At 48.2% G+C, this 19,736-nt stretch overlaps 2 protein-coding genes across 7 annotated transcripts in view; one reads left to right on the top strand and one right to left on the bottom strand.

The window, feature by feature from the left end:
* The first annotated feature begins 119 nt into the window (after nucleotides 1–119).
* Nucleotides 120–18,721, top strand: RARS1 (arginyl-tRNA synthetase 1). Of its 2 annotated transcripts, XM_063348668.1 has the most exons (16): nucleotides 120–193; nucleotides 1,897–1,996; nucleotides 5,665–5,799; nucleotides 6,311–6,499; nucleotides 10,206–10,317; nucleotides 11,339–11,439; nucleotides 11,939–12,060; nucleotides 12,368–12,488; nucleotides 12,803–12,932; nucleotides 13,257–13,361; nucleotides 14,289–14,467; nucleotides 15,004–15,113; nucleotides 15,830–15,935; nucleotides 17,161–17,333; nucleotides 17,964–18,211; nucleotides 18,574–18,721. In XM_063348668.1, the coding sequence occupies exons 4-16, from the start codon at nucleotides 6,347–6,349 to the stop codon at nucleotides 18,681–18,683; spliced, it is 1,770 nt and encodes a 589-aa protein (XP_063204738.1). In that variant the 5' UTR covers nucleotides 120–193; nucleotides 1,897–1,996; nucleotides 5,665–5,799; nucleotides 6,311–6,346; the 3' UTR covers nucleotides 18,684–18,721. The 2 variants fall into 2 exon arrangements, with proteins under 2 accessions (XP_063204738.1, XP_063204737.1); XM_063348667.1 differs by lacking the exon at nucleotides 1,897–1,996 and having other exon boundaries at nucleotides 122–193.
* The window catches only part of LOC134521769 (rho GTPase-activating protein 7-like), a 61,916-nt gene continuing 60,735 nt past the window's right edge, over nucleotides 18,556–19,736 (bottom strand). For all 5 annotated transcript variants that reach the window (XM_063348661.1, XM_063348663.1, XM_063348665.1 and 2 more), the window contains 2 exons: nucleotides 19,091–19,277; nucleotides 18,556–18,690 (listed from right to left, as the gene is read on the bottom strand). The gene's annotated coding sequence lies outside the window, so the exon portion shown is untranslated. The remainder of the gene's footprint in view (nucleotides 18,691–19,090; nucleotides 19,278–19,736) is intronic.

Genomic DNA, 19,736 nt, shown 5'->3' with positions numbered 1-19,736 from the left:
GGCGCGGTGAGACCCCTAACGAAGCCACAGGGAGGTGCCTGGGTCCTCCACGCCGCCCCGGGGCGCTGTCGCCGCTAACCGGACTCTCCCCCCCCCCCGTATGCTTTCCGCTTCCGCCGGCGCCACTTCCGCTTCCGGCCCCTCGAGGATGGAGGCGCGCGTGGCGCAGTCGGCAGCGCGGTTGGCGCGGCAGGTGCGGGACGGGGTTCGGCCTTGAGGGGGCCCGGGGCTCGGCGGGGGAGCGGGGCCGGGGACAGGCCGCGGGGGAGCGGGGCCGGGGGCAGGCCGCCCGGCTCTCCCTGGAAGCCTCCGCGGCCGCTGGAGCCCCAGGCGGGTCTCTGGGCAGAGCGAGGCCCCGGCGGGCGCTCGGGGAGGCGGGGGCTGGTCTGGGACGGAGAGGCAGAAGGCGGGCAGGGGACTGAGGCACCTTCCGCAGCCGCTTCCTTTCCTGTGGAGACGAAAAGCGGAGTAAAACCACTCTCGTTTCTCAGCCTGTGTCGTGAGTCAGGGCTGCCGTTCACGCACGGCACGTTTCAGCGAGGGTGAGGGTTGAAGATGCAGTTCTGCTAAAAACTTCCCAAAAAAGACCCCAGGAAGCTGCCAAAGACCCCAGGAAGCTGCCAAACACGGGTTTGTGCGGTGCCGCCCTGGTTCTCCGTGCTGTTCCTCCAGCCGGCTGCTCACCCGGCAAGGGTCGCCCTGCGGCCGGGCGGGGCGGGAGGGAGGGAGCCCGGCCCTCGGGAAGGGCAGCACCGGCTCCGGCGGGGCCGGGAAGCCCAGGGCAGTGCTCTCGGAGGAGCTGTTGGAGGGCAGGTGTGCTAATGGCAGTCCTGGCTTTCCCCAGCAGGATTACAGCAGCCATAAGGCGCATTGGGTTGGGAAAAAAGATTGTGACAACCCTTTCCCTTTTCGGTGACTGTAATAATTAAAAAAAAAATATATAGGGTTGCCAGGTCCATCCTAGGCAATAACTGATATTGACAGTAGACTACAAAGGCAGCTTTAGGAAAATTTTGAATTCTACACCTTAACTTCTTGTATATTGCCCCAAGAGAACGTAACTGAGAGGTTCTGGCTTATGTTTTTTTGCCTACCTTACACATGTGTTCTTAAGCAACTATTGGGTATGTCTTCTACTCGCAATTCAAACAAACAATAAGCACTGCCATAAAATACTGACATAATAAATCTGGCTGTTGAATCTCTGGAGCTCCCTTTTGCCTTTGTTTTTGTGTTTCTCCTTTGTAGGTGCTAGGAGAGGAAGGGCATCACAGGTATTCTGGATCCTTTGCCATCACTGTTGTCTGGTATTTAGTCTGTAAATAAACTTCAGTCACTCCAGAGCAAAGCAAGAGGGACAACGTTCAGCTCTTTAACTCCAGGAGGCTGAAGGAGGCCATGTGGAATTACTGAGCCTGAATCTACCCATCACTTTGCTCCCAGCCACTTACTCCCTGCTGCCAGCTCCAGCAAGCCCTGGAGCCCATTGTGAGCTGGTCGGCAGGAATCATTAGCTCTTTGGGAAAATAACCCAACGGAGAGCAAAGAGTGTGTGCCTAATTTTTGCACTGAGACAGCTCAGAAAAAGCTTGGCAGAGTAGGAGCAGAGATAAAACTGTGGAGGAGGCAAGAAGGAAGAGAGGTGCTGTGACCCTTTTGCTACGCTTTCTCAGGCTGTTTTCTCTCTTTTTTTAGGGGGGGTGGGGTGCGTGTATTTGGTTTTTTTTTAATGTGATGGAGAAAAGCTCTATTGCACTAAAGCCCAGAGACAGAAGCTTATGTCAGTTTCATGCTAATTCAGTGGGAATGTCTTTGGAAGACATTCTTATGTGCTAAGGGAAAATGTAAGGATGATTTTGGTCCTTTGAAAAAGCTATAGTTTTTTTGTATTTGCAGGTAGGGGGAAGATTTCTAGTACTCAGCTGACCAAAGAGCCCTTGGAGATGTCAGCATGGCCTCATGTATTTCCCGCAGCTTCTCATGAGGTGGTCATCAGGTATGACCCTTTACTGACAAGTTGTGATATGTCCAGGGCTGTGCAGGTAGAGTAATCCAGGGGATGAAACTTGATGTCTTGAACAGCAGCTTTTCCCTTCCTTTTCTCAGCTACACATTTTATAGATCAGAGGTGTATTGGCCTTGTCTGTCTTCCCCACTTGGGTGGTACTGTGAGAGAGGAGTTACAAGGGGTATCTGTAGTTTAACATAGTAGTTTGTTTTTCAGAAAGAATATAGAATTTATATCCCTTTAATGACACCTTGCATTCATACGTGATTTGCTAGAGAATTAGGTTTATCACAGATTGCTGTGATAAGGCACGTTTATAACACGTGAAAGTCTGAAGACCTTTTTCCGGGCAAGCTCAGCAATATGGTTATGGATGTGGGGGTCATAGAATCATGGAATATCTTAAGTTGGAAGGGACCTGTAAGGATCATCGAGTCCCAACTCCCTGCTCCTCGCAGCACTACCTAAAACTAAACCATATGACTAAGCATTGTCCAGACGCTCCCTCAGCTGACGGACTTGGTGCCTTGACCACTTCCCTGGGGAGCCTGTTCCAGTGACCCACCGCCCTCTCAGTGAAGTGCCTTTTCCTAATGTCCAGTCTGAGCTTCCCCTGGCACGGCTTCTTTCTGTTTCCTTGTGTCCTGTAGCTGGTCACCAGAGAAGAGGGTCGTGTGTGGGGTTCCCCTCCTGACTGGACCATGAACCAGGGTGCCTTTGTTGCCAGTTTTGGAGCTGTGGGCTGTACTCAGAGTGCAGCTGTCTCAGCCCAGCTGTTGTGATCTTAACCCCAGCAATTTTGGAACTCAGTGTAATCATTGCTGAGTTCAGGCTTTTCTGATGAGCAATTTTGAACGAAAAGTTCATTTCATCCTTTGTATTAGCAGTTGATGAGCACAAAAAGGGAGACTTAAATGGCAGCAGCAATATTGGGGCAGGCAGCTAGATCACCATGGTGAAACCTTTTGCTTTCAGTTCACGCTCAAGTGACGTAAAGACTGCTACCGGCGCTTTCTGCAGAAGAGGAGCACAAAACATAATAGGAAAATGTGCCATTCTGGGCTGACACGTTGGGCTTGGTCAAATCTGAAATGTGGCCAGCCTGAATGCCTCCTATCTGCACGTGTCTGTGCGGGGAATTTACTATTTTAGTGCAGTCATGGGAAAGAAGTAGGTGAGACTTACTGAACTGTGGCATTGTTTTAGAGTTCTTTACCTCCTGGCCGAATCCGAGCAATTAGGATACTAGTTGTCACCCTCTATTTGTGTGGGAAAAGCTGCTTGGGCCAGGTGTCTGCCCTCGGGGTCGGTGATCTCCTCAGAACCCTTTTTCTGGGTTCTGGCCGTGCACACAGATAAACCTCTTTACTCATCATCTCTTGTAGTCTAGCAATGTGGAAAGAAGCCTTCAGTGAGGTACTGGTCATCTCGCCTCCTGCGAGTCTTTGCTTGGGTGGCCAGAGGCATTTGTGATTATGGAGGAAAATCCAAATTGAATTTCTGTTCTGTAACGTTTGCCAATGGTACGGAAATGTCTCGGTGGCTGTAGCTTTTAGGAGATCTTTTAATGCAGGGGGAATAAGTTAGCTTCTTGTTTGCTTCGATATATTGTGATTTTAATTTCAAAAGCAGAATGCTGATTTCTGGATCTGGACAATGTTTGTCCTCAATGCAAAACTTTCCTAGGGGTCTGACTTGCTCACCTGTCCTGAAGCTGGTGACTTTGCTAGAGAGGAGGCAATACTGGGTGGACACAGAATTTACAGATAATGTGATACTGAGAGTACAACATATCTTTGTGCTTTTCTTAAAGCACATTCTGGGGGTGGGGGTGGGGGATGACTTATGCGTGTCACTGCTCCAGTGTTCCTTTAAGTCAGTTGGCAATAATGCTTACTTAAACTTACAGTGAAACAACTGTAAAGTAATGCAATGAAATTCTCTTGTGCTATTTGAAACTTGAAGTTCAGTCTGAACATTTTTTGAATGGGTCTGTAATTTAGATGAAATGCTACCAGGTCAGACCAGTAAGAAAAGTCAAAAATAAAAAAATACATTTTCTGTTGATTATGTCAGGGAAGGTATGTATATGTATGTGAGAGAAAAAGTCGGATTTTGGGGATGGTCTTTCTTGGGTTAAAAAATGAAGTAATAGGCTGCAAAAGGAAAATCTGTGATGAACTGTTTGAAGTGAGTTATATTTGAGATACAGCTGTGCTGTTCAATGATTTTAGTTGGCTAAATGACAAACCAGAGGTTTTGATAAGGGTTTTTTTTTCTCAAAGTCCTGTTCCTTCACATCTGAACCTGCAGGAAGCATCCTGTTCTCCTGTAGCAGAGGAGACCTCGAGGCTGTACCGTGTGCTGGAAGCTGAAGTGCAAATGAAGAATGGCCTCAAAAGTACTTACTTTGAGCTTGCTCCACAAACAGCCCAATCTTAAGATTGTTTTGGCTCAGCTCAGTTTTTTTGAGCGTCTGCAGTTAGTTATAGTGGCATTTGTGGGAGCTGTTGTTCAGGTGGACATATAAGACCAGAAATTTGATGGCCTGTTTTTTTCCTTAATTAAATGTTCTGATTGTTTCAAGAGCAACAAAGTAAATAAACCCTTTTTGATAAGATTTGGTGGCCTATTTGACAACAGTAATAGCCGGAGCTGCCTCCTGGTGGGGGAGAGCCTGAATGGTTCGGGCGAGGGGCTGGCGCACCAGAGCAGGGAGTGCTCGCCACCTCTTGTAGCTGCCTCTCCCTCCATTGCGGCATTGAGTCGCTTACGTTTTCAATAGCCTCCAGACTTCCGTTTGTGAGCCAGGTTTGTGGCTGATGGGCACAGAGCCTGTTGTGGGGGCGGGTAAGAGATGGACAACAGAGATAAAGTTTCAGATATTTGGTTTCTTTAGGCCATGGGGTGAGGAAAATTGCTGCAACCGTTGGGCTCAGACTGCCTGTTGAAGCATTTGCCTCTGTCCCGGGCTGTGAAGTCTGGAGGGGCACAGGGAAGTTTGTTTATTTGGAGCATAGAGGTCCACCTCAAATTCCTGATTGCTCTTGAATGCCTCATGTCAGTTTTTAAGGAAGAAGTCACACTGAAGGTAGGGAAGGAAAGGTTGTGTGGCGAGGTGGAAATGAGTGCACGCTGCAGCAATGCCCCTATGAATTCCCCTGTGAAGCAGCACGCTCTACTTCTTGCCATTCCTGTCTCCAGCCGGCATTTGAGCTTGCTGGGCTTGCGTGAGTGATTGTGGTTTCTTCCTCTGGAAGAGAAGCTGTGGCCTATGAGATGGTGAAACCGGCTGAAGACGGCTTCAGGGAATTTTGAGTCAAACCATTTGATGTATTTATTAGATTTAAAAAGATGGAGAAAGTGCTTATTTTGGGAATACGTTTATTGGCATGGCCTGTTGTCTTTCTTGCACTTCTGCCTTGATATTAATGAGATTATTATCTCACTGACTTTTTTTAAGACTGTTTCAGATTCCCTGTTTTTGACACAAATAGAAACGCCTTTAAGCATTGTTTGGAAGTACTCAACTTACATGTCATTGCTGTTACCTTTATGAGGCAAAACTAGAATCTTATCTGAGATGTTGCAGCTCTTCGCCTTCAATCCCCTTCCCCCCCAGTAATTGTTGTGTGACAGTTTAATTTGCTTTTCAGGAAAACGAGATCAAGTTGTTAACTGCAGAAATTGACCGCCTGAAGAACTTTGGGTGCTTGGGAATCTCCCCGAGCTTGGAAGGGTTGCGAGACGAAAACGCAAAACTTAAGTATCGGTTAAATTTCCTTCAAAAGGTAAGGGAATAAAGAATTAATGCCGTAGCACGTGGTTTTGTTCTCATTAAGGCAAGCTAAATAAATGATGTCAGTTTGTTACAGCTAGTCATGTGCGACAGCATGGTCACTCTGCGTTCTGGCACCTTAATTGTTGGTAGCACATCAGATATTTCTTGGTTCCTTAAACAGAACCCTACTTTATGGAAAATTTCAGTAGGTTAATGAGCCCACACCGTCAAGTCTTTGCAGTTCGTGTAGCGGGCAGCCCAGCTGAGGTCTCTACTAGCATCACTGACAAGGTGTGTGGAGTAATGCAGCCTTGCATTCAGGGGAGGTGTTTGTACGGGGAGCTTCAAAGGGAGAAGCAGCTCTTGAATCACATGTGTTTTATGTTGTATATGTTGCTCCTGTGCCTAGAGGTGTCAGCCAAATCTGTCAGCCGTGCTCTGCCAGGCAGTCAAGGAAAAAAGTGGGAGGTAACGGCTCCTCAGATGTTGTGAATTTAGCCTTCTGGATTTTGTTTTTTCAGAGCCTTCAAGAGGAAAGAAGTAAAACGGCAAAAAGCATGATTAATATCAACAGCCGTCTTCAGGAGATCTTTGGAGCTGCTATTCGGGCTGCCTACCCAGACTTGGAAAACCCTCCACTAGTAGTGACACCAAGTCAACAGCCCAAATTTGGGGATTACCAGTGTAACAGCGCCATGGGCATAACACAGGTAAATCTGAACCATCTTGCAAAGAGAAGAAAAAATGGGGATGTCATCTGTTGGAAGGGATGTCATCTGTTGGAAGCTAAGTGATAGACAGCACAGTGAGAGGTGCAATATTGGACCTGTGTCAGGCTTGTTGCATGCCTCCAGGCTGAGAATTCAGTGAGTTATCAAATGGCATTTTAGGGGAAGCATTGGCCTTTACAGAGTAGACCTTTAAACCTCTCTTTTGGTGACTGGTATGAGTTACATGTGTGTGTCACACAGAAAAACGGTGGGATCCAAGTGCTGCATTGATCTCCTAACGATGTGCAATTAACTACCAATTAGTGAGCTATATGTTTGGAACCAATATCAGCAAAACAATAATTGACAATTTTGGACAGCTGAAACATGTTGATAAACACCTACAAATCTCTGAGCGCTCTTCTGTAATGCCAGGAAAATATGATGTCCCCGCACACGTTTGCACAGAGTTATGTGCAGACCCTCCCTTCTCAGAGGGCAGGTAGGTTACAAACACACACCCCGTCTCCAGGAGCGGGGGTTCCCTCGCCATGCACACCTCCTGTTGGTGTGGGTGCTGCAGCTTCCCAGCGCCCGCTAACGCACACGGCAGCGAGAAGGGCCCAGGGCTGCCCTGCGCGCCCGGGTCCCTGCACACTGCATCCTGAACTGCCCTCCGCGAGCAGAGCGGGCCACACGTGGCATCCGATGGCACGGGTCATTGTCGGGCCTGAGGCTGTGGTGCGCATGGAGCACCTTCTCAGTGTCCAGCCAGGCGTAGACTACTGCTCAGGCACCGTCCTTCCTACTGCTCTAGCTGACTGTTTTGTTTCAAAAGTCTCTTGTTAATTCCCTGGCTGCAGCTGAATTTGGCTGATTGTTGTTGTATTCCTTTAAGCATTTTCAGTTTCGTGACAAATGCTCTTTCAGGCAGATTTGAGTGTGCTATTCTGCAACTTTTTGTGCTCATGTTCCTATCTAACTGCCTGTTGTTATCCAAGCATGTGCTGAGGGTTGGCTGTGTGGGCATCCCCACATGTATGGTTGGTGGCATCTATGTTTTCTTTTAACTGAGCAAAAGGCAGGAAACATGTTTTTTCTTGTTACGGTGTTCTGATCTTGGAGGTTTTCAGGTGACTGTAAGAATGGTTCCACTTTACAGGTGTGTGCAAAGGAAGGAGTGGGTTTTTTTAACCTGGCAGTTACTTTTGAAAATTGTGGTACTGCTGCTTTCTGGAAGATATTTGGCCAAAGAGGACCGAAACAGACTAAGAGACACTTCAGGAGTTGCTCAGTGGGCTGGGACTGTGCTGAAGTCAAACCAGGAGGTAGGGGAGAAAGAAGGTAGTGCATTCTAGCTGAGGTGCTAAAGTGCCCAGACTTTCAATGCATTGATGCCTTGGAGTGAAGAGATAGACTCTTTGTAATTACAGACCTTTTATTTTGCAATCTCAACAGAAGCAACTTTTTTTTTTAGTGTTCTGTTGTCAGTTTACCTTTATTAATCTATTAGACTGCTAATCTTGACATTGAACTTGCACCGACACGCATGGGGATTCTGCTCTCCCAGGTTGTCATCTGCAGCCGCTCTGTCTGTTCTCCTGCCACAAAGGAGTTTGACTCCCGGGCAGCATCGATACGTGCTAGCCAGCAGGCTCTTGGGCTGAAGTGCCAAGGCGGAAACAGCCCTCACAAATATGTGTCATCTTCCCTTGGTCTCGTTAGCATATTGTGACTGGGCTCCCGCCAGAGGAGCACCCTGGGTGACTGCACTGACACGGGCTTTCTGAGCTTTGCGATTTTTTTTGACCGCTGCTTTACCCCAATTAAGTCGCAGTTGGGATTCTCGAGCAGTCTTGGCTCAGTGTTGGCATTATTCACATAACTCGATGTCTGAACGGTCCCCTTCAAGCCAGGGTTGGGTTCCTAATCCTGGGCTTGGCTGTAGAGTTTGTTCCCTGGAAGGGCACGCCGGCTAAGCTGGGCCCGAGCTTGGCAATACTCACACAGGCAGCACACTCAGAGCATATCAGCACAGCAGAGCCGGGGGATGCAGCGCAGTCATTTCCCTCTGAGAGCAGCAGGTAGGTACTTGCCATCGCCCTGCATTTTAGGGACTTGACTGTGATGCAGGTCTCCCCGTAGAGCCTTGCTCCTGCGGGGTGTCCCCTGTGCAGAGCTGGAACACTGGTCACCGCGACCGCCAGAGGAGCAGGTAGAGCGCTGACTCGGGGCAGCACTGGTACGTGCCGGGCAGCAACCTCTCCCTGCAATGCGGCGATGTGGAAACAGCCCTCACAAGTGGGTATTGTGTTCCTGGGAGCTCGTTAGCGTATTAATGCCTGGGGTTTGAGCCAGGAGCTCTGCTTGCTCCTTAGAGTAATAGGAGTACGGTGACTGTTTCGGGAATGGTTCAGATAACAAGCCTGTAATCTGGTATAGCATGCCCGTAATCTGGTTTTGCATTTATTTTTCCTGTAGTTTGCACTTTAGGTAGCATTAAAGGCTACAGAGGGTTTTTTTTCTTGCCCATTCTAAGTGCTTACCATCTTGTAGGGATCCTGTTATGATCGAATGTATGACAGGTTAAACAGGAAGCTGAAGCTTAAGTAGAAGTCACGTTTTGCAGCAGACTGCAAGTTATCAAATGCAAGCAGTGGAGAATGTAAATTCTAAATGGAGTGTTTTTCATGGCCTTGATGAGCGTGAGGTGATAGATTGTTTTCAAACACGTCACAGTAAGAATGGAAAATCATGTGCTCAGAAGGAAGTAGCTGTGGTCATTTTATACAGCGTGAATGTAGTATTTTGCAAGGGACAGGTTGGGCCAGCTCACAGAATCCTAAGGGGTGTTTTTCTAAGGTCTGCGAAAAGCTATGTGAGAGGGTGCTTTGGGAATGGACAGAGAACTTTTGGACTAGATGATCTTTGAAGGTCCCTTCCAACCCAAACTGTTCCAATTCTGCCATGTGAACTTGCGTCATGTTACTGGAGTTCCTCACAGTGGGCCGTTTATGCCTGCAGGCAGAAGAAGAGCCACTTTACTAGCAGTTTCTCTGATGCTCTTTGAAGAAAACTGGACAGTGTTAGCATTATCTTTGGTTGCTTGGGTTGTTGCATTTTATTTATTTGTTTATTTGTTTGCTTATTAAGTTTGAACCTAAGGTAGGACTGAAGGCAGTTTGGTTTGGTTGCTTTTAGTCATAAATCAGCAGACTTGCTCTGAAACCACACTCAGCATCTACTGTAAGCACAGTTCAAAACTTCCAAGTATGAAGGCTGGCAGAGCTGAAGGCTGTGAGACTGATGAACAAGATTTTGTGGCGATGTGAAGGGCTTTGCCAACTGTGTTGATTTTTAAAGAGTTTGTCCCTTTTACTATCTTGGAGAAATACAGATTTGCCAAACCATTTAACGGGTTTTGAAAAATAGCCTGGAAGATTTTCTTTTGACGTAGGGACTACCCTTTAATTGCCATTAGCAAAAGGGAGTGAACGTATTGGGTCTAATTAGACTTCTGCTGCATAGACAGAGCTGTTCTAATCTGTAAAATTTGCTAAAGATGTTTTTCTTTGTGTGTGTCTCCACATTACGAAGCTAGAGGATCATGAGGATCTTTCAGTGCCGCAGTATCTGTGCTTTCTGTTTCACTATGCAGATTGTTTTGGAGGATTGAATTTTACTTGGTCTTTTGGTTGTGTTTCAGATACTGCTCAAAACCAAGGAACAGAAGGTTAGCCCAAGGGAAATCGCCGAGAAAATAACAAAAAATATTCCTGCCAATGAATGCATTGAGAAGGTTGAAATTGCCGGTCCTGGTAAGCGTGTTTCATGTTACACGCTTTATGTTTTAAAGCTGATATGGTGGTTTTAGACTGGATGGTGATATGGGAAGCTGAGTTGAGTTCAACTATTTTGTGATTTAAAGCCGCAGTTATGGGGTGTATTAGCTGCTTCTGTCTTTGTGAGCTTTGTAGTGCTCAGACTTGTGCAGCAGCAGCAAATCTGCCTCTCTATTAGAATTGGCAAGTGCAATCCTGAGCCCTTTGATTAGCAATTTTTCCAGTGATCCTTAAGGGACCAGCTTTCCCCCTTCAAATATTGGTGATGGGTATCAGGCAACAGTCATGAAATCACAGCAAAAATCGATAATGCCCTTCTCGCTGTTGCTTGCATGTTGAGGAGAGCTTGTCCTCTCAGCACTGAGATGCTGGAGTAGCATGGAGGTTATTAATTGCTGCATCTGTTTTATCGCTGTGACCCAGGAAGAAATACAGGGGCCCATATTCCTTAGGGCTGCAGCGTAAACACAAAAATCACATGGCACAGCCCTTCAAGTGCTTGGGCAGAAGCTTGTTCATTAGCTCGGTGAAGCAGGAGAAGTAAAACGGGTCGTTCCACAAGCATGGATTATTCCGGGTGTAACTATAGGGTTTAGGATATTAATTTTAAAAAAAGGAGACAAAGCAGGATTTCGTTTGCGTTCTGCAAACTCTGGCAAGATTATTTATTTTCTCATTAAAAAAATTTTTTATAAATTCAGCTTTGAGTGACAGTGTGGAAAAAAGAGTTATGTCAGTGGACTAGCTTGAGGAATCTAACTCCTACAGTAAAGGCTATAGAGGTGTGAAACAGACTCTTGTAATCCGGGAACAGAAATTGTCTTCTAGTGACAGCTTTGTTGTCCTGTTGCTGAAAAATGCTTTTGTTTTATCAAGCTAATTTCATATGTTCTTGTCCTTGACGTGAGGAAACAGAAATCCAAGAGGGAAGGCAACAAGTAATGGCTTGAGGCATTTCTGCAATGCCAGCACTCATTGCTTGTTTTCTCCTCTAAAGGTTTTATCAACGTCCACTTGAGAAAGGATTTTGTATCAAAGCAGCTGAGCAGTTTATTGATAAATGGAGTTCAACCACCGGCTGTGGGCAAAAGGAAAAAGGTAGGGCAGTGAGCACTAGGCAGCCTGCTCCCATATAGATGAAACACCATGGACTGCAGGTAGCTTTGAAATTCCCCCGTGAAGTGATCTGTTGAGCAGACATCCACGTCAGCTGGTTGTTACAGCGGAGTAAATGGGATGGGACTGAGGGAGTGGGGGCTGTGGCGTAAGCCACGTGTACCTGGTGTGGTCTCTGCTGGGTGAGGCTCAGGGCTCCCGGCGATGGTGTGTTGTGCCAGGGTTGGTCTGGGAGTGATGGCTGACCCTCTGCTGGGTGGATGCAGCAGAGCCCCAAGCTGGAAGCCTGCTCTGGTGTCCCCGCTGGGCTTCCTCTGTTGCTCTGTGCCATTGGCAGCAAAGAGAGTGTCAGCCGTCAGTGGCAGCGAGCCTTGTACCCCCCTGCTGGCCCCCCACCCCCAACAAAACCTAGGTTAAACACGTGGGGTGTGATAATGACTGCTGCCTTTTATTAATTTCTTCCTTTGGTACTGTGTGGAAGGTGGTGGTGGATTTTTCATCCCCTAACATTGCAAAGGAGATGCATGTTGGCCACCTGCGGTCTACCATCATTGGAGAAAGTATGTGCCGACTGTTCGAATTTGCAGGTTATGATGTTTTGAGGTGAGAATTTTCTTTTGGGTGGGTGGGGTTGTTTGGCATGCTTTGGCCCGTATTGTTTGGATTTTTTTATAAACACATAACAAATAATCCTTTATGTTTAGTAAGATACTAAGCTGAGGAAGTGTAGCAGGGTTAGGAATCAAGATAGGCAGCAGCTTCATTGCAGTGAAATTGGGGGGGGCTTGCCTGTTTTTGGTTTCTGGTATTATGGGTATTTCTTCTTTCAGAATGTATATTTTTAAAATGCGCGTGTTTTAAAGCATATGTTTGAGAAATCATTATTGTTGTGCTTTTCAATTGCTTCAAGGTTAAACCATTTAGGAGATTGGGGCACCCAGTTTGGAATGCTCATTGCTCACCTCCAAGACAAATTTCCGGATTACTTAACTGTTTCTCCTCCCATTGGGGATCTCCAAGCTTTTTACAAGGTATTTGTAGCAAATAAATGCGATATTTATGTTAACATCTGAAAAGCAGATTGAGCAGCTTTTCAAATTGCAGCATAGTCTTGGAGAAACAAAAGAATTGAATCGCTGTTAATAGATTATTGCAATAACGTGCCACTGGGTAATTAATTGTGGTATCTGGTATTGAGTTGTCCCTATGGGGCACGATTAAAGGAGTCTGTAAGCATGCCGCTTCTCTGTCCTTTGAGATGAGTATGCTTGGAGAGCCTGTTATGAGTGTTAGCTTGTTTCAGGGGAGAAAGAGGTGCTTTTTCATGTGGTGTGTTTTACCGTAGGAATCCAAGAGGAGGTTTGACACAGAGGAGGAATTTAAGAAACGTGCCTACCAATGTGTGGTGCTGCTGCAGAGCAAAAACCCAGACTTCATCAAAGCGTGGGAACTGATCTGTGACGTGTCGCGGAAAGGTGACTTTGCCAGATCCAGAAACATGTCTCAGCAGTAGAACAGTGTGGCTTTCCTCACCTTTATGTCCATCCTCTAGTTTTCTTTTGAAAATCACTGCCGCACTGCTATGAGTAGCTTAAAGCAAAAAGCCGGTACAACCAAAGTACCGGGCTGTCTGTGGAGGCTTTCGGATAAATCTTTTGTCTCCTGAGTCCTAGTCTGATGGCTTCACCAAGAGATGGAGAATGCCTTTAGGGACTTGCTGTCCCCATTGGTAAACATATGCCACTAATTCGCACTGCGTGCATTTAATGGAAGTACTTTGTTCTGTTTCCCTCCTCAAGAGTTCCAAAAAATCTACAACTGCTTGGACATCACACTCATAGAGAGAGGAGAATCATTCTACCACGAGATGATGAAAGACATTGTGAAAGAATTTGAAGATAAAGGTGAGGCTTTTGGTCACAGAGTCAGAAATTCTGCAGCTGTCAGGATGAGCGAGGTAACCTCGCTCCTCTGGAGCAAGACTTAGGACTGGTATTTTTGAAGTTGCACGTTCCCCACCCTTGCTCTTTGTCTCAGCCACATTCCCCGAGTGGATCTTTTGTGGTGTTTCCTCCCAAAGAAGCATTAGGAGAATTGATTCTTCTATGTTTCGTTCAGAAAGCTTGAATCTTTCTTGCTGACACCAAAAGCACTTTGCCTGTGATGTTTATAGGCAATAGCATGAGGTACTACTGGATTTTATTGTATCCTTAGTCAAGGAGCGATATATGACAGAATTCCTGGTCTTAATGTTGTGCCTGTGTGGGAACTTTGAGAAATTCTGTAAAGACGGTGGCATTTTTGGATCATGTTGACTTTGAGACTGGCAAGAAGCCAAATGGCGTGTGACAAGAGTCTGGTTTTATGTGTTTCCTGTCTGGATTTGGCAGTTTTTGAATCTCACCATCTGAAGAGTTCTGATTAGCTTTATCTCTGAAAGACTTTGTGCAAAGTCCTCATTGCATCTCTGTAGATTTTCTGTTGCCTTTAATGCCATACTTTGTGATGCGGTTTTTGTGGCTGTAAAGGTGCATCTGGATGCCAGTGACAGGAGTTTTTAAATCCAATTTGCTCTCTTCTGGTAAGGCCAGATCTGTACATACCCGCTTCCTTGTGCATAGTGTGAGCTCTGGAAGTGCAGTAGAGCACATGACTTGGTTGGTGAGGGAGTTCTGTTTTAGGTTTTTTCATATTTTGAGCCATTATTTGATAATGTGAGTGCATGGATTTTTCTTTCTGGTAGCATCTGGGAAGGCAAATGTTTCTGCCTATGCTGGCCCACAAACCTCCCCATTCCGTACAGCACAGAATGTTTTCCATTGCTTTTCTAGGATTTGTCCAGGTTGATGATGGCCGGAAGATCGTATTTGTCCCAGGTTTCCCTGTCCCGTTGACGATCATGAAATCAGATGGAGGTTACACATACGACACATCTGACTTAGCTGCTCTTAAACACAGGCTGTGTGAAGAGAAGGCTGATATCCTTATTTATGTTGTCGATAGCGGCCAGGTGAGTATGCCAACCTCTGCTGACACTGCCGGTACAGGTCGTCAGAAAGTGTGTTAAATGACAGATGCAAGAGTAACATAGGCAGAACGCCATAGGTTTTTTAGTGGGGTATATTTACTCTTGTCCTTAGGAGCGTAAGGGTGAATCTAGCTTGGTGGCTGGCGGTCTCCATGAAGAGCGCCTAGAACTGATTGATTAGGGAGAGACTCAGGTACCACTGGAGGCGGGTGAAGCCTAAATCTCAGTAGGTCTGGAGTGAGATTTGTACTGCGTATACTTGGGTCCCTCCTTTCCTGCGGAAATGCAAGATTGTCAGCTCTGAATCCAAGCAGCAATGGGAGTTTGCCAGTTGCTGCTTCTCTAAGCCAGGAAAACTCTTTGACAGGTTGAACTTTCTGAAGTGGAATTTTTCTGTGATGCTAGAAAGATTTTAAGTCTCATTGTGAAAGCTGCATTGTGAAGGAAGTAAAGCTGGGAAGAAAACCGTACCTGGAGGAGTGGGTTGAGAACCAGTTGTTGGTATTTGTTCCTTGCAGTCAGTGCATTTGCAAACAGTGTTTGCAGCTGGACAGATGATCGGCTGGTATGATCCCAAAGTAACCAGAGTGGCCCATGCTGCATTTGGAGTGGTGCTGGGAGAAGACAAGTAAGTCTTGGGATTTAGGTTTTCCTCTCTGTGTGCTCTGAAGAGGATGTTTGGGTGAATGCAGAAGGTTTGCTCTTATTTGTTGACAAGTATGTATGTGGCATGCCAAAAAAAAAAGCACCGCATACATGCTGTTTTTTGTAACTGTGTGACTTCATTGTGTGTCATGGTCCTTGATCCACATAGTCACCTGACCATAGCGGTCAGGTTCATCCTTGGGCCTGGCTTCTGCTGCCTGGCATTTGGGGAGGGGCACTGGGAGTGGCTGGTGGAAGTGCAGTGGAAGATGATGTGAATACTGGGAGATGGCAGTGGTAAAGGCTGTGATTTCCATTACTGTCTGTCTGCCTCATGGTGGATGAAACGAACGTTGGGAAAAGGACCTCTGTGTCCTGGTCTGTAAGCCAGGCCCTTGTGCTCCAGAGTTGTTCTTGTGTCTCTGTGAAGGTGTGGTTAAACCAGTGCGCTCTGACGGTCACATGCCACTGCGGACTGGGTGGTTCTGCTGTAGCTTTGTTATAAAAATAAAGGTGACTTGCTGGGCTGGGCAGGGGTCTGGCACTGGTATTCCTAATGTCTGGAACTGGGTCAGTTCTGACTGTTGGAGCCTTTCTAGTCACCCCTCCCCACCCACCCCATGGGTGTTCTCTGAGATTCTCATGTTTTCTGGGAGTGTTTTGCCTCTTACGCAGATCATTTTGGCTGTGTGTTTTCAGGAAGAAGTTCAAAACTCGTTCAGGGGATACAGTTCGTCTCATAGATCTGCTGGAAGAGGGGCTGAAACGCGCCATGGACAAGCTGAAAGACAAGGAACGGGACAAGGTAGTTCTGACAAATTGCTTATCTTTCCTGAGAACTTCCCAGATTTGTTCACAAACTTAAAGTTTCTGCATTCTGTATGTGAGCTGAGAATATGGACACTGCCAAACCGCCCAGGAGATGCCATGGGTTTTGTACACAACCAGTGTGATTGTTTGATAGCAGTTTGGGCAAGTTGCTGTCATGGGGAAAGAGCATCCCTGAGTACATAGCAGTGAGAAAATGGGAGCTGCAGGCAGCACGCTGGCCTCTGGCCGGTACTGCAGAGCTTCTTGAGGAGGGGGGAGGAGAACTGGGCCTGGCAGGGCAGCTGGACGCATGGGTACCATGAGGTCTCATTGGTGTGATGCACAGCGGTGACTCCCCCAGGATGCAGAAGGTGGTGGTAGAATATAAAGTTGCAGCCTTGGCCTGCTGGGCTAGCAGTGACTTCTGGCGGTGGATGGCTTGGGATCTGCAGGGGGCTTTGGCATCAGGCTTCACCCTTTCCCTTGGAGGCTGCGTCTGACTTTGCTGGAAGCCTGTTGCTTAATGAGATTTCTGTCTGTCTTGGATCCTGATGGCCTGGAGTGTGGGACATGGCCCTGGACGGTGTGGGACATGGAATGGAACGGAAGGACCAAACTCTGACCAAGCACTGTGTAAAGCAGTGGAATTGGGAAGTGCAGCTCCTTGGTGCTGTGCAGTGTACGGTGACGGTGAAAGGTCCCTTTTTAAACAGGAACATGAGGAAGCACAGAAAAAAAACGCCTTGAAAGTCTCAAGGGCTCACATGAGTCAGACGCAGAGTGCTTTGCCAGGCTGACAGGGCACTGTTCTACCAGAGAGGGGTTCTGTGAGCGTTTGGACTGTCCAAAATGGTCTATAAGAGTAGGAGGGCCACGTGTTCGTTACGTCTACCCGCAGTCTGTAAGAAGCAGGAGCACAGTATGAGTGTAAAACCTGTGTGGCATCATCGGGCACAGAAGTCCCGCAGGCTTTCAGGAGTCGATGGAGTCAGCCTTAACCTGCGCAGTGCCATTTGATTGCAGGAGAAGTGAGGGGCAGATACGGGGTTATCTGGTATCCCAAGGTGGAAAAGTGGGAGTGAACCTCGTGGGTAAAATCCCCTCAGCAGCCTGGGTTTTCCTCTTGAGCCATGCTGAGTGGCCAAGGCTGCGTGTTGCGGTTTGTGATGGCAACGTAGCATTCTTCCTCATGACTGTAACCTGTTCTGAAATTGCAACAGGTCCTCACGGAAGAAGAGCTGAAAGCTGCCCAGACGTCTGTCGCTTTTGGATGCATTAAATATGCAGATCTCTCCCACAACAGACTAAACGATTATGTATTCTCCTTTGACAAGATGCTGGATGACCGAGGAAACACAGCTGCATATTTGCTGTATGCCTTCACACGGATCAGGTGGGTTGAGCGTGCTGGGAGTCACTTGGAGCTGGTCTCTGATGCTCTCTGCATCTTTATTGCAAAGGGAGATGTGGGGAAGGGGGTGACTTAGCTGCATCAGTGCTGTTAGGGGTGGTTGGTAAGAGAAGCCAGCCACACTGGTATGCGCCATAGGCAAGATTTTATTTGTCAACAGAAATGGCGTCCTCTGCTATCTGGAACAGGGCTCCTTTGTGCGACGTGCATCCCGGGCTTTTAGCTAGCAGGGAGGGAACTGTGGGAGTTTCTGGTAATTCCCTTAGAGGTTTTAGGTGGTTGCAGAGGGGCGAGCCTGTGTTTCAGCAGCTGCTCACCTCAGGTGTCGCCGTACCCCGCACAGTTGTTCCGGCACCCTCAGCCCTGGTCTGCGTGGCGGCATCGGCTGTCCTTGCCAATCCCATGTGCCCAGAGCACATCCCTCCCCGTTTCCCTGCAGGGCCCTGTTGGATCGCTCCAAAGGCAGTGCCTCCCTGTCGTTCCCAGGGCTCGTTCCTTTCCTGGCAACCCAGGACTGGGTGAATGGGGAGATGAGCGGGTGGCTTGTGCTGGCCCTTGGGCTGGTTCAGCAGTGGGACCCTCACAAGCAGACTGTGTTTTGGACCATTTCAGGGCCATTGCTCGCCTGGCCAATATTGATGAGCAGATGCTGCGGAAGGCAGCCAGGGAGGAGGTCCTCATCCTTGACCATGAGAAGGAGTGGAAACTGGGCAAGTGCATCCTGAGGTTCCCTGAGATCCTGCAGAAGATCCTGGAGGACTTGTTATTGCACACACTCTGTGACTACCTTTATGAGCTGGCCACCACCTTCACTGAGTTCTACGACAACTGCTACTGCGTTGAGAAAGACAGGCAGAGTGGTGAGTGTTGGCCTGGGGGGTGCATGTGCCTGTGTCACATACCACGGTACAGGCAATCTGCGAGGTGTTTCCCTATGCTGGGAAGGCCGTTGTCACGCTGTGGTCCATGGCGGAGGACTGAAGGTGCCTGGCACAGCCTGTGTCATCATCTGCCTGTGAAGCAGGCAGGTTGAGTAGAGAGTTGCGAGCAACCAGGTACCTGGAAACACGACGGCTGGTCAGTCTGCCTGGGCTGGGGAGGATGGGAGGGGGCTCAGTGTGCCCAGCCACAGGGCCAGGTTGTGAGTGGATGGGGTTCCCCGGGGGAAGGCGGCATTAATTGTTCTGAGCAGCTGCTCCAGCTCCTCCGTGGTGTTTTGCAGGCCAGATCGTGAAGGTCAACATGTGGAGACTGCTGCTGTGCGAAGCCACTGCCACCGTCATGGCCAAAGGATTCGACATCCTGGGGATTAAGCCGGTGCAGAGGATGTAGCTGTGCCCTGCGGGGTGACAATAAAGGGACTAAACAACTGGAGGTGTCTGTGTCTGTTGGGGTGGAGTTGCGGTGAGGGAAGATGCTGTAGGGGAGCAGTACCCCTTAGGAGAGGATGGAGGGGAGGGAAGGGAAGAAGGAAAGTAAGAAGGGGAGAGAACGGGAGCATGGCTTCAGAAGCTGCAGGTACAGAGGCAGACGAGGGGTCATGGGAACTGCTCAGAGCAATTCTCTGTGCAGGAACCAAACCCCACAGACCCACATCTAGGGCTGCTCTCCTTCGGTCTGCAGAGTTTAAGCCCTGAGAACTCAAAACACCCAAGAGCACCCCCAGGAAGCCCTCCAGCCACAGAGTCACCCACTCCCAGAGCCAGCCTTACCCTGATGACTCCCACCAGCCTCTTTACCTTATTTGCCAGGTGTGAGCAGACCGCTGGCTTTTGGTGAGCAGATCTCTGGCATCCCTCAGCAGAGCACCGAGCTCTCAAGGGACCCAAGCAGTCTCATCCCAGCCCAGCAGTGCGAGGCCCTGGTGCTCAGGATGGTTGTCTCATGGAAGTCATTAGTGAGCTGATCAAGGCAACAGTCAGGTACCTGCAAAAGAGAACAAACATCACACTCAAGGACCGAACTTCAATGTAACACACCAGGACAACGGAGTACAGGTTCTGAGGTGTGCCTCCTACAAGCAAACACACACAAAACACACGCACCCGCATCACTGCCCTGTGCGGGTGGCCTGTACCAGCCCTCGAAAAAATGGGTGGCTTCCCGAGCGGCTCCGAGAGGACAGCCGTGTCAGGCTGCATGCTGGGGGAGCAGCACCGCCAGCTGCCAGCAGTGCTGCTGTAGGCAGGCAGCAGTTTTACCTGGAGGAGCAGATCAATTAACTGCATTCCCTCAGAGGACGGCCCAAGGGAAATGCCTTTCCCTGCAGCAGCAATGTTTTGAATCCCTACAGACTTGGCAAGCTTCTTTGCTGGGTGCGTATCGATCTGGAGCAGCCACAAGGCCAATTACAAGGCAGTGGGGCTGTGGCTCCTGCCTCTGCTT

This window comes from Chroicocephalus ridibundus, chromosome 11 (genome assembly GCF_963924245.1).
Source record: "Chroicocephalus ridibundus chromosome 11, bChrRid1.1, whole genome shotgun sequence".
Classification (NCBI taxonomy): domain Eukaryota; kingdom Metazoa; phylum Chordata; class Aves; order Charadriiformes; family Laridae; genus Chroicocephalus; species Chroicocephalus ridibundus.
The sequence above is the reverse complement of the archived record's forward strand: the minus strand, read 5'-3'. Positions and strand labels throughout refer to the sequence as shown.

Coding starts and splice junctions, on each gene's coding strand:
- RARS1 (XM_063348667.1), top strand. CDS start 149: ATGGAGGCGCGCGTGGCGCAGTCGGCAGCGCGGTTGGCGCGGCAG. Junction 5,800..6,310: donor GGTTAAATTTCCTTCAAAAG/GTAAGGGAATAA, acceptor TTGTTTTTTCAG/AGCCTTCAAGAGGAAAGAAG. Junction 11,440..11,938: donor CTGTGGGCAAAAGGAAAAAG/GTAGGGCAGTGA, acceptor ACTGTGTGGAAG/GTGGTGGTGGATTTTTCATC.